Source organism: Piliocolobus tephrosceles, unplaced genomic scaffold, assembly GCF_002776525.5.
Source record: "Piliocolobus tephrosceles isolate RC106 unplaced genomic scaffold, ASM277652v3 unscaffolded_108, whole genome shotgun sequence".
NCBI lineage: Eukaryota > Metazoa > Chordata > Mammalia > Primates > Cercopithecidae > Piliocolobus > Piliocolobus tephrosceles.
Window position 1 is genome coordinate 166,518 of NW_022291865.1, and position 14,540 is coordinate 181,057.

Below are 14,540 nucleotides of genomic sequence, written 5' to 3' on the forward strand. Positions count from 1 at the left end.
TTTACATAAATTCAGAGACTTTTTAAAATTTCTAATTACTTAAAATTAACAAAGAAATTATAGTACTAGAAACAAACAAAAACAAAAAATAAAACCACCAAAACAAAAATTAAAACCCTATGCAAACCAAGAATACTTCCAAATCTTGCCTAGTGACTCACAGTAATTAGGCTTTGTTAATTCTATTACAACAAAATCTATTCCTATGAACAAGTCAACTAGTAATTTATTTTTCTGCTTAAGAAAGTAATAAACTTCCATTATAATGAAAAATTTACCATGTAAATAATTATTCCAAGAAAGAATACAAAAATAGTAAAGTCATAAAAAAAATCTACACACAGTAATACTATACATTGATAGAGTGCATTAAAATTGATCAAACTGAGGCCAGGCGCAGTAGCTCATGCCTGTAATCCCAGCACTTTGGGAGGCTGAGGCGGATGAATTACAAGGTCAGGAGATCGAGACCATCCTGGCCAACATGGTGAAACCCCATCTCTACTAAAAATACAAAAACTAGCTGGTGTGGTGGCACGCGCCTGTTGTCTCAGCTTTTCGGGAGGCTGAGGCAGGAGAATCACTTGAACCCAGGAGGTGGAGGCTGCAGTGAGCAGAGATCACGCCACTGCACTCCAGCCTGGAGACAGAGCAAGACTCTGTCTCAAAATAAATAAATAAATAAATACAAAATAAAGTTGATCAAACTGCTTTTCTACCTGTTGTACCATCTAATCTGAAAACAACTCTGAGACAGACAAAGCAGTTGGTATCAGTGCCATTTTACTATCTCTTCCTGAGGCTCAGGGGGGTAAATGACTCTCTCTTTAGGTCTCTTTAGGTCAATCAAGTTGGTCCAGAATATGAATCTGGAGTACAAAACTCCTGGTCAGTGTCCATTCTCTCTTTTAGTAATGTTCTTTTCTCTTTTAATGAAGCAATACATCTTCATCATACAAATGTTAGAACTCGAACAGATGAGAGACATCACCTCCCTAGACAGTGAATATTAACAAGAAACTTTAACTTTTCTTTGAAAGAAAATGAAAGTAAAAGAAACAACTCAAGTAAAAGAACAAGGAAAAATTTATTTTGCTACCCACAATACTATGTTGAAAAAGCAGAAGGCTAAGTGGATTAGTTCAGTGGAACAAATAATGTTCTTCTTAAATTGCCATTAAATATTCTGCACATAAAACTCTTAGAAGTAAAATTAACACCAACACGTAGATTTTGGTGCACTATCAGATTTCCCCTCTATGCATGCTTAGAGAAAATATCATATTTCCACTTTTAATGATATGAAAGTATATGGTAAAATCATTACCTTAGGTGTGCTTCCTTTAATAAATTTTTTAATTGAAGACAACAAGCCGGTTTCATTCTTTGATGGTTTTTCTCCTCCTGAAGGCAGGCTATCATCAACCTCTGAATATTTCCTCTTTGCTCTGGCAGTGCGTTGTGTTTGGATTTGATTTGACTGCTGAGAAGCTTTCCGAGTTCTCAGCCTCATCTTTTATGGGTGCCACATGTAAAACTGTAAGATTAAAAATAATAAATGTAATAAAAACATTAAAAGTTAATAAATTCAATCTTCTCTACCCAAATGTGACCAGCTTATATAATAAAAATATCTTGGCTAAAAAAACAAAAGTCCTAGACTCTAGGAGATTGCAGTAAGAAACTAACATTTTAAGTGAAAGGCATTATGCTTTATACTTTATTTATATTATCCCGAGTAACCTTCCCAACAACCTCTGAAATACTATAACATATCCTATGATCTAAAGTAAGGGTAACACCAAAGAGTGTGCATACTCTTTACATAATACTATACTGCCTGCCAACGTTACTATTTGTTTAATCATTGATTCGACAAATATTTATTGCATACTTAGTCACATTCAAGGCACTGGGCCAGGTAAGCATTGAGTAAATAGTAAACAAGGAAGGGTTTTGCTTTTCTGGAACTCACCAGGTAGTGGAAAAGTAATGTCAGCCAATGAATGAATGAATTCCATGAGCACAATTCTAATAATTGACAATCACATAAGTGTAACAACAGAATTTGGATCATTTTGAGAGTCCTATCTTACCATATTTAATGATATTTTTAAAACGATTCACATCAGAAAGAAAACATAAGGCTATTTATTCAAACTCTCTCGTTTTATAGGTAAGACAATTAATTGCTGGCAAAATTGTCCCAACACTTAGAATTAAAGACATAACTGAATTAGCATCTGTGAAACAGAATACAAAGAATACTAAAAGAAGAATTAAGAGATATGAATATTAATCCTACTCCAATCATGGCTAATCTGTAGTCACTTAGTTACGTTTTATCAAATGTACAAAAAATATATTTACCTTACCATCCTGAGGCTCAAAATGAAAAAAGGATTAGGAAAGGCTATAATGTGCAAAGGACAATAAAGCTATTCACTACAGTGAATACATTCACAGAACACACTAACTCCATAAGCACTCTAAAATCTAAAGGTACAGAAATTCCTGGCAGAGATTAGAGTCTCAGAAATTGTTTTTATTAACTCAACAAAACAATCATAGAAAAAAAAAGAAACTTTTTTAAAATTAGAAACTACAGGCGGGGCACAGTGGCTCACACCTGTAACCCCAGCACTTTGGGAGGCCAAGGCAGGTGGCTCACCTGAGGTCAGGAGTTCGAGACTAGCCTGGCCAGCACGGAGAAACCCTGTCTCTATTAAAAATACAAAAATTAGGTGGGCGTGGTGGCCCGCACCTGTAATCCCAGCTACTCCAAAGGCTGAGGGAGGAGAATTGCTTGAACGCGGAAGGCAGAGGTTGCAGTGAGGAGAGATCGCGCCATAGCACTCCAGCCTAGGCGACAAGAGCAAAACTCCATCTTAGAAGTAAAAAAAAAAAAAAAAAAAAGTAGAAACTGTGTCTCTGTGTGTATATCTACCTCAAATGTTTGTGTTCCCCACCCCCGCCCCGCCAAAATTCATGTTGATACCTAATCCCTAATGTGATGGTGTTTGGAGGTGAGGCCGTTGTGAGGTGATTAGGTCATGAGGGCAGAGCCCGAATGAACTAATTAGTGCCCCTATAAAAGAGGCCCCAGAGAGATGCCTAGCCCCTTCCACTATGACATTACAGTAAGAAGACAGTGATCCAGTGAAACCCCGTCTCTACTAAAAAATACCAAAAAAAACTAGCTGGGCGAGGTGGCGGGCGCCTGTAGTCCCAGCTACTCGGGAGGCTGAGGCAGGAGAATGGCGTAAACCCGGGAGGCGGAGCTTGCAGTAAGCTGAGATCCGGCCACTGCACTCCAGCCTGGGCAACAGAGCGAGACTCCATCTCAAAAAAAAAAAAAAAAAAAGAAGAAGAAGACAGTGATCTATGAGGAAGCAGGCCTTTACCAGACGTCAAATCTGCCTGCACCTTGATCTTCGACATCTCAGTGTCTGTAACTGAGAGAAATAAATTTGTTGTTTATAACCCACCCACCAAGTTTATGGTATTTTTGTTATAGCAGCCCAAACTGACCTAAGACACTCCCAAACTCAAAGGATTCACCAGAGGAGTCCCAAAATATCTTTCCCAATAACTATTTTTTTCTAAAACCAAATGGTGCTAGGTTTTAAACTGCAATACCCAAATAAAATAAATAATGCTTTTTTCCCTCTGAATTCTTTTGTTATTCAAAACAGAACTCCCCAGAAAAGGAAAATTACTGTAGCAATTTTTAAAATTGATACATGGGAAAATTTTTTAAAGTTGTTTTTAATCAATTTCTGTAAATTTTGTATGGGAGTCTTTAAAAAAATATCTAAGGGTGAATCTAACTTAAACCCACAATCATTAAATGGAAATCATAAAGATTATGATACAACATATTGAGGAAAGTAGATATTAAAAGACTAAAGACATATAAAGTAACTCAGTCTTAAGAGGTTCAGTTCATTAAAATTTAAACACTTACTGTAATGTCAGAGTAGGAAAAAAAGGAAGAAAATGATAATCTCTCTGCCCACAAAATGCAAAAAAAATATAGCAGGTAAGTATATTTACCTAACTGTTGTACACATAAAATGCTAGATCATTCTGTATGGAGACAGTGAAGAGGGTTCTGGCAAAGCTTAGGAGAAAGATCCTTTGAACTCAAAACTAACAAACTGGTATTCACTAGAAAGAAAGATGAGTATTTGAAAAATAAAGCTGAAGTATGGAGTTTTTGCCCATTCCATAAGTAGGTTGTAAAAGATGTACTTAATAAGTCTGAAAGGGCTAAAACAGTCAAGCCCTTATCAATTTGTGAAACTGACCACTCAAAAAACAGATAAAGAAAACACATAAATAATTTCAATTGTACATAGAATGCTAAGAAAGATCTATATGCTGAGCCATAAAACAAGATTCCATGAATTTCAAGAATGCATACAAAGTATGCATTTAACCACAATTATAAATCAATTTAAAAAATCTTTAAAAGTACTAAGTACTTGGAAATTTGAAAATACATAAATAATCAATCAAAAATAAATCACAAGGGATACAGAAAATATTCTGAACTGAAAATATAAACAAGATACAACATAATAACACATTACAATTTCTGATGTAATAAGCAACACTTAGAAATTATAAACATAGGCTGGGCGGTGGCTCACGCCTGTAATCCAAGCACTTTGGGAGGCCAAGGTGGGTGGATCACAAGGTCAGGAGATCGAGACCATTTTGGCCAACATGGCGAAACCCCATCTCTACTAAAAATACAAAAAACTTAGCTGGGCGTGGTGGTGTGCGCCTGTAGTCCCAGCTACTTGGGAGGGTGAGGCAGGAGACTCGCTTGAACCTGGGAGGTGGAGGCTGCAGAGATCGAGCCACTGCCCTCCAGCCTGGGCGACAGAGCGAGACTCCATCTCACAAAGAAAAAAAAAGAAATTATAAATATGTATACACATAATAGAACTCCAAAATATAAGGAAAAACTGTCACAAATGAAATGAAAAAAAGTTGAAGAACTTCAATAACTCACTTTCAGTAGCAGAGAGAATTAGACGAAAGATCAACATGAAAAAAGAAGACCTGAAAAACTCTCTAGATCTAACATTATATACAACACTCTAACAGCAGAATACTCTCAACTTACACATGGAACTTTCTTCAGAATAGTAAATATGTTAGGCCACAAAGCAAACCTTAAGACATTTAAAAGGAATGAAATCATGTGAGTACAGGCATACTTTGTTTAAATACACTTCACAGATACCACGTTTTTTATGAACTGAAGGTTTGTAGCCACCCTGCATACAAGTCTTGGCATGGGCTCACTTCATGTCTCAGTGTCATATTTTGGTAATTTTTGCAACAATTCAAACTCTTTCATTATTATTGTATCTGTTATAGTGATCTATGATGAGTGACCTTTGGTGTTACTTTTGTTTTTTTTTTTTTTTGAGACGGAGTCTAGCTCTGTCGCCCCGGCTGGAGTGCAGTGGCCGGATCTCAGCTCACTGCAAGCTCCGCCTCCCGGGTTTACGCCATTCTCCTGCCTCAGCCTCCGGAGTAGCTGGGACTACAGGCGCCCGCCACCTCGCCCGGCTAGTTTTTTGTATTTCTTTAGTAGAGACGGGGTTTCACAGTGTTAACCAGGATGGTCTCGATCTCCTGACCTCGTGATCCACCCGCCTCGGCCTCCCAAAGTGCTCGGATTACAGGCTTGAGCCACCACGCCCGGCCTGGTGTTACTTTTGTAATTGTTTTGGGGTGACACAAACTGCATCCATATAAGATGGTGAACTTAATAAAATAAATGTTGAGTACATGTATAGTGACTGCTTCACTGACCATTCATTCCCCAACTCTCTCCCTCTCCTTAGACCTCCCTATTCTGAGACATGACAATTTTAAAATTAGGCCAGTTATGCCCTACAATGTCTCTAAGTATTCAAGTGAAAGGAAGAGTCAAACATCTATCACTTTAAATCAAAAGCAAGAAATAATTCAGCTTAGTGAGGAAGGCATGAGTTGAGACAGGCCAAAAGCTAAGCCTCTTGTGCCAGTTGGCCAAGTTATAATGCAAAGGAAAAGTTATTGAAGGAAATTAAAAGTGCCACTAGGCGCAATGGCTCACATTTGTAATCCCAGCACTTTGGGAGGCCAAGGCGGGTGGATCACCTGAGGTCAGGAGTTTGAGACCAGCCTGGTCAACATGGTGAAACCCCATCTCTACTAGATATGGAGAAAGTTTTAGTAGTCTGGCTATAAGATCAAACCAGACACAGCATTCACTTAAACCAAAGCTAATCCAGAGGTGAAGAAGTTGCCCAAGAAAAATTTGAAGTTAGCATTGTTCGGTTCATGAGGTTTAAGGAAAGAAGCTGTCTCCATAATACAGATGTGCAAAGTGAGGTGAAGCAGCAGGTGCTAATATAAAACTGGAGGCAAGTTATTCAGAAGATCTAACTATGTCCACTGATGAAGGTGGCTATACTAAAACAACAGATTTTCTAAGTAGACGAAACAGCTTTCTGTTGGAAACAGATGCCATCTAGGACTTTCACAGCTATGAGAAGTCAGTGCCTGGCTTCAAACCAGGCTGGGCACAGTGGTTCATGCCTGTAATCCCAGGATTTTGGGAGGCCAAGGCAGGTGGATGGCTTGAGCCCAAGAGTTCAAGACCAGCCCGGGCAACATGGTGAAACCCCATCTCTATAAAAAATACAAAAATTAGCTGGCCATGGTGGCGCATGCCTGTAGTCCCAGCTACCTGGGAGGCTGAGGTGGAAGGATCACTGGAGCCCGGGAGGTTGAGGCTACAGTAAGCCAATTATCGTGCCATGGCACTCCAGCCTGGGCAACAGTGAGAGTCTGTCTCAAAAAAAAAAAAAAAAAAAAATCCACATGATCATCTCAATTAATGCAGAAAAAGCATTTGATCAAATCCAATACCCTTTCATATTAAAAATAATCAACAAATGAAAAACAAACAGGAACCTTCTCAACATAATAAAAAGGTATTTATGAAAAACCCACAGGACCTATCATACACAGTAAAAGGCTGAATGCTGTCCCTCTAATATCAGGAACGAGACAAAGATGGCCCCTTTCACCACTGCTTTTCAACATTTTACTGGAAGTTCTAAGCAGGCAGTTATGCAAGAAAAATAAAAGAAATCCATATTAAAAAGAAAAAAAGGTGAAACTTATCTCTTTGCAACTGATATGGTCTTGTTTAAAGAATAATCATAAAGAAAAAAACTGGACAAACTGGACTTCATAAAAATTAAAAACCTGCCGTTTACCAAAATACATCATTAGGAAAATAAGAAGGCGAGCAGCAAACCGGTAGAATATTCACAAAACGCACATATCACAAAGACCTTGTATGTAAAATATATAAAGTCCCACAACACAATAAGAACAAGCCAACAGAAAAAACGGGCAAAGATATAAGAAATTATTTCATAAAAATTAGATGACTGGTGATAGCATAGAAAATGATACTTAATATTATTCATAAGAATTTTAGGCCGGGCGCGGTGGCTCAAGCCTGTAATCCCAGCACTTTGGGAGGCCGAGACGGGCGGATCACGAGGTCAGGAGATCGAGACCATCCTGGCTAACACGGTGAAACCCCGTCTCTACTAAAAATACAAAAAACTAGCCGGGCAAGGTGGCGGGCGCCTGTAGTCCCAGCTACTCTGGAGGCTGAGGCAGGAGAATGGCGCAAACATGTGAGGCGGAGCTTGCAGTGAGCTGAGATCTGGCCACTGCACTCCAGCCTGGGCGACAGAGTGAGACACCGTCTCAAAAAAAAAAAAAAAAGATTTTTAAGTTAAAACCCCAAAGGTATGCCAATTCGTACCTCCTAAAATCGCAAAAATTAAAAAGAATGACAAATTTAAATAGTAACAATGATGGAGAATAAAGAGAAGTCTTATATGCTGATGTTACAGATGTATGTTTTTTGATAAAATAGGGTAATGTCTAATAATTATACACCAAACTCTTTGACTCAGTGATTTCACTTCTAAATTTTTATCCAAGAGAAATGTAAACACATTCACAATGTATTTTTACAAAAATGTTCCTGACAGCCTTATTCACACAATAAGGCTGTTTCCAGTTCCAAACTGGAAACAACAAAAATGCCCCAAAAGAGAAAGATGAATACTGTGGTGTTTTCATGTAAGTGAATATTAATCAGCATCAGAAACGAACAAGTACTCCTATCATAAACAAACATGAAATAATCCCACAGACATGGTAAACAATGGCAGACACAAAATAATACATATTTAATGACAGTATTAAAAAAACTTTATCAGGGACAAAAATAATCTATACAGAAAACAAGCAAAACAGATTTTGCCCTGGAGAAAGGAAACATCTTCTAATGTTAAAGGAGTATCTTTTTGTCAAAATTTTACAGAATGTAATTTTTAATGGTCATGTAATATTTCAATACAAATGTTTCAATATTTCAATATAAATGTCTCATAATTTATTTGATCACTGACTAGCTGGAAAATAAACTGTTTCATAATTACTAACATCAACTCAAATGAAATAAACACATAAATTTCAGTCTACATTTCTGATTCTTTCCTTAAGACAGTTTCTTAGAAGTGAATTTACTAGTTTAAAAGTTTTACAGCTGAGGTCTGTGTTCGAGGTATTTGGGCTCATCATTGGTCCAATCATTAGCTGACCACTAGGCTATGCAAATATATAGGGAGGTATGCTTTAGTAAGCCAGGTTTAAAAATAAAAGCAAAAATATTTAAAAACAAAAAATAATAATTAAGTAGAGACATCAGTGGTTGCATACTGCAGGGAGATTAAATTCCATAGATTTTTTTCTGCCTATGGAAGTTACTACTAAACAACCTTTGAGGGGAGAAAAACCATGAATCCAGAGTGGCTACAATATTATCTAAAACGGCCAGTTTTCAACAAAAAAATTATAAGACATGATAGAAATAGTAAAGTATGACCCAAACTCAGGGAAAAACTGCAGTGAAAACATATTAATCATGTGCCAGGCATACAACAATCCAGTGAGAGATATATGTAATTATTTACATAAAACAAAATTCACTCTTGATTCCTTAAGAGTTGGAAAAATTCTTATTTTTGGTGTACATATTGACCCTTTTCTCTGATTATAAAATATACATCATTTAAAAACTTTAGGCTGGGCGTGGTGACTCACACCTGTAATCCCAGGGCTTTGGGAGGCTGAGGCAGGAGGACTGCTTGAGCCCAGGAATTATAGACCAGCTTGGGCAACACAGGGAGACACCCCAGTCTCTACAAAAAATAAAAACAAAAAAATTATATGGGCATGGTGGTGCACACCTGTAGTCCCAGCGACTTGGAAGCCTGAGGTGAGAAGATCACTTGAGCCTCAGAAGCTGAGGCTGCAGTGAGCCATGGCACACCATTGCACTCCAGCCTGGGCAACAGAATGAGACCCTGTCTCCAAAACAAGAAACAAAAAGACAGTAAAACATGAAATAAAATATCCCATAATTCCTTAACCCAGAGATGACTGATAATGTGGGTATATTAGTCTGTTTAATATGTATAAATATTTTAATCAATATTTATAATTATACTACATGTATTATCTGGTTTTTCCCCCTTTTACCAATATTTTACCAATGTTGTTTTAAAAATTTGAGAATATTGGCGAGAGGCAGTGGCTCACACCTGTAATCCCAGTACTTTGGGAGGCCAAGGCAGGCAGATCATCTCAGGTCAGGAGTTCGAGACCAGCCTTGCCAACATGGTGAAACGTCTTGTCTCTACTAAAAATACAAAAATTAGCCGGGCGTGGTGGCAGGCACCTGTAATCCCAGCTACTTGGGAGGCTGAGGCAGGAGAATCACTTGAACCTCGGAGGCAGAGGTTGCAGTGAGCCAAGGTTGCACCACTATACTCCAATCTGGGTGACAGAGTAAGACTCAGTCTCAAAAAGAAAAAAAACCAACAACAAAAAAAAAACAAAACACAGAGTAAGAATATAATTTTTAATGGTCATGTAATATTTCAATATACAGATAAACGTTTCATTATTTGATCACTGACTTGTTGGAAAATAAACTGTTTCAAAATTACTAACATCGGCCGGGCGCAGTGGCTCAAGCCTGTAATCCCAGCACTTTGGGAGGTCGAGACGGGCGGATCACGAGGTCAGGAGTTCGAGACCATCCTGGCTAACACGGTGAAACCCTGTCTCTACTAAAAAATACAAAAAACTAGCCGGGCGAGGTGGCGGGCACCTGTAGTCCCAGCTGCTCGGGAGGCTGAGGCAGGAGAATGGCATGAACCCGGGAGGCAGAGCTTGCAGTGAGCTGAGATCCAGCCACTGCACTCCAGCCTGGGCAACAGAGCGAGACTCCATCTCAAAAAAAAAAAAAAAAAAAAAAAAATTACTAACATCACCTCAAATGAAATAACCACATAAATTTCAGTCTACATTTCTGATTCTTTCCTTAAGACAGTTTCTTAGAAGTGAATTTACAAGTTTAAAGATTGTTAAAATTTGGTGGTATCTCTAGAAATACTAACAAACTGCTTTCCGAAAAGTGGTTTGAACTAGCAGTGTACAAAGAGTGTCTATATGACTAAATCTTCCAAATCAAAATTTTTAATATTTAAAATGTTTGCTAATTTTAAGTGAAAAAAAAAAAAAAAGTAAAACTATGTAATTTAAATTATATTTGGCCAGGCACGGTGGCTCAAGCCTGTAATCCCAGCACTTTGGGAGGCCGAGACGGGCGGATCACGAGGTCAGGAGATCGAGACCATCCTGGCCAACACGGTGAAACTCCGTCTCTACTAAAAAAATACAAAAAAAACTAGCCAGGCGAGGTGGCGGGCTCCTGTAGTCCCAGCTACTCGGGAGGCTGAGGCAGGAGAATGGCCTAAACCCGGGAGGCGGAGTTTGCAGTGAGCTGATATCCGGCCACTGCACTCCAGCCTGGGCGACAGAGCGAGACTCCCTCTCAAAAAAAAAAAAAAAAAAATTATATTTATAGGTTACCTCCAATTCCCTCTTTTTTCTAAAAATCTGAAACACGAAAATTGAAAAATGTTCTTTTTTTTTTTTTTTGAGACGAACTCTCGCTCTGTCACCCAGGCTGGAGTGCAGTGGCCGGATCTCAGCTCACTGCAAGCTCCGCCTCCGGGGTTTACGCCATTCTCCTGCCTCAGTCTCCTGAGTAGCTGGGACTACAGGCGCCCACCACCTCGCCGGCTAGTTTTTTTATTTTTCAGTACAGACGGGGTTTCACCGTGTTAGCCAGGATGGTCTTCGATCTCCTGACCTCGTGATCCGCCTGTCTTGGCCTCCCAAAGTGCTGGGATTACAGGCTTGAGCCACCGTGCCCGGCCGAAAAATGTTCTTAATTCAACCACTCCAACTGAGCAAAAACACCTCAGGTAGCATTCCCGAGGAAAAGTAATGTAGAATCTAACGGAATACTTAAGGAGACATAAGGATCATTATTTTTATAATGCAAATGTAAACAAATAATAATTTTTTTTTTTTTTTGAGACAGTCTCGCTCTGTCACCTAGGCAAGAGTGCAGCAACAATAACCTCAGTTCACTGCAACCTCCACCTCCTGGGTTCAAGCAATTCTCCGGCCTCATCCTCCCAAGTAGCTGGGATTACAGGCATGTACCACCACACCTGGCAAATTTTTGTATTTTTAGTAGAGACAGGGTTTTGCCATGTTGGCTAAACCTCAAAGTGATTCATCCTTCTCAGCCTCCCAAAGTGCTGGGATTACAGACTAGTGCCACCATGCCTGGCTACTTTTTGTACTTTTAGTAGACACGGTGTTTCGCCTTAAATGAGTTCTAACCAAAAAACTCTTATACTGAACTGAGGCCAGGCATGGTGGCTCACACCTCTAATCACAACACTTTGGGAAGCCAAGGTGGGAGGACTGCCTGAGCTCAGAAGTTTGAGACCAGCCTGGCCAACATGGCGAAACCCTGTCTCCACCAACAATACAAAAAAATTAGCCAGACGTGGTGGTACCTATCTCTAATCCCAGCTACCTGGGAGGCTGAGGCACGAGAATCACTTGAACCCTGGAGGCAGGGGGGCAAAGGTTGCAATGAGCCGAGATCATGCCACCGCACTACAGCCTGGGCAATGGGCACTGAAGGCAATTCAGGGGATGTGCTGTTATTGAATTCAAGATGGAATAAAACATAAAAAAAGCTATTCAAGTCCTAGACAAGCATAGTCTGAGTGGAAGACCACTGAAAGTGAAAGAAGATACTGATGGTGAACATGCCAGGAGAGCAATGCAAAACGTGATGGCTACCACTGGTGTAACAGGTATGAGACCAAGTGGCCCAGAAATGATTAATATCTCACCTAGTATCTTAAATAATTTTAACATCCCAAATGAGATTATCCATTCAGGTATCTATCTTCTTTCTTTCTTTCTTTCTATCTATCTATCTATCTATCTCTATCTATCTATCTATCTATCTATCTATCTATCTATCTATCTATCTATCTATCTCTAATCCATCTTCATCACCATTATCTGTCAATTTGTCTACCTATCCTGTGTTTAATCTTCCCAATCATATTGATAGTATTTTCATTGCAAGGGGTTTGAATTGTACTTCTATGCAGACATCCAGTAAATATGTTAAGAGACTGATTAAATATGTTAACAGACTGATTCTGCCTGTATATGTATTACAGGCAGAAAGAGTTGGAAGCACAATATTTGTAGCAAATCAGAATTATAAAGCTGGCTGGGAGAAACTGAAGGAAATATTTTAGTATGGCTGATGTGGTGTTCTGAGCACATTCTTGAGGATAAAGATGAAAAAAATCATGGAATGGGCACTGTTACTTTTGAACAGTCCACTGAAGCTGTGCAAGCTATATCTACATTCAATGCTCAACTGCTATGTGATAGACTAACACAGGTAAGATGGATGAGACCGCCTTACTAAAGAATTTTTTTTTCCCTCCTGAGCATCTGCAGCTTCTCTATGGCCTTGGTGGTACTGGAACAGCGTTAGGACCAGGAAGGCAGACTATCAATGCCAATCACCTGAATAAAGGCATTGGAATGGGAAACATACGGCCTGCAGAAATTAGAATGGAGGGCATGGATTTGGAAAAAATGGTAGAAATGGAGGAGGGAACCCGGTGGTGGTGGTGGTATGGAAAATGTGGGTCAATTTGGATCTGGGATGAACATGGGTAGAATAAACGAAATCTTAGTAATACACTGAGGAGAGGGAAGATCACTACAAAGCAGAGGGGAAGTGGAGGTGGAGGCAGCGTCCCCGAAATCGAGAGGATGAGCCCCAAGCACTGACCACATTGGCGGTGCCGGCATGGAATGCATGAGTCCAGGCCTGGGCCACAATGTGGATCCTGTGGGTTCCAAGATGCAGCGCATGGGTCTGGTCACGGACCGCATGGGCTTCGTGGAGCACAAAGGCTCCCGCATGGAGTGCATGGGCCTGCTGGGCCTTGACTAAATGGCCTCTAGCATCCGGCACATGGGTGAGATCATGGAGGGCAGTGGCTCCGGCCTGAAACACGTGGGTGCCAGCATGGGCTTCAGCCTCAAGGGCACAGCTGCTCCCGCTGACCATGTGGACCAACCATTGAGCACATGGGCTCTGGTGTGGAGTGCATGGTTCCTGCAGGCATGGGGGCTGGCCTGGAGCCTATGGGCCCCATGATGGATCACTTGGCTACTGGACTGGAGCACACAGGTGCCAACAACCTGGAATATCTGGATGGACCTGGGGTGGACGGGTGCCAACAGCCTGGAGAGGATGGGCATTAACAGCCTTGAGTGCATGGGTCCCACCATGGGCCAGACACTGGGTGCTGAGACTGGGTGTATGGGCCTAGCCATGGGTGGTGGTGGCCATGTCAGCTTTGACTGCGCTCTGCAGGAAACCTGGCAGGGTCCTTTGGTGAGGCTGGAGGTTATGCTCCTGGGGATGGCCAGGAAAGCCTACCAGGTATTTGTGAGAAATCTCCCATTGGATTTTACATGATCAAACCAACAAATATGGCCACATGCAATAAGCCAACATCAAGATGAAGAATGGGAAGTCCAAGGGGTGTGGTTTGGTTAAGTTTGAGTCGCCAGAGGTGGCTGAGAGCCTGTCGGATGATGAATGGCATGAAGCTGAGTGGCCAAGAGACTGATGGCAAATCTACAGAAATACGCCTTTTAAAAAACATCAATATTTTGTATTTTTTTCTTGTTAACTATTTTAACTTACTGGCTGGATATATAAAGATGTTTTGGCTGGGCGCAGGGGCTCAAGCCTGTAATCCCAGCACTTTGGGAGGCCGAGACGGGCGGATCACGAGGTCAGGAGATCAAGACCATCCTGGCTAACACGGTGAAACCCTGTCTCTACTAAAAAAAATACAAAAAACTAGCCGGGCAAGGTGGCGGGCGCCTGTAGTCCCAGCTACTCAGGAGGCTGAGGTAGGAGAAAGGCGTAAACCCGGGAGGCCGAGCTTGCCATGAGT

General features: G+C 40.4%; 1 protein-coding gene and 1 pseudogene across 2 annotated transcripts in view; one reads left to right on the top strand and one right to left on the bottom strand.

Annotated features, from left to right (window-relative positions):
* The window catches only part of LOC113219835 (CTD small phosphatase-like protein 2), a 110,306-nt gene that overhangs the window by 69,323 nt on the left and 26,443 nt on the right, over window positions 1–14,540 (bottom strand). For both annotated transcript variants that reach the window (XM_026447832.1, XM_026447833.2), the window contains exon 2: window positions 1,328–1,537. In XM_026447832.1, the coding sequence (XP_026303617.1) occupies window positions 1,328–1,513 (186 nt within the window). In that variant the 5' untranslated portion in view covers window positions 1,514–1,537. The remainder of the gene's footprint in view (window positions 1–1,327; window positions 1,538–14,540) is intronic.
* The window catches only part of LOC111529502, a 2,880-nt pseudogene continuing 527 nt past the window's right edge, over window positions 12,188–14,540 (top strand).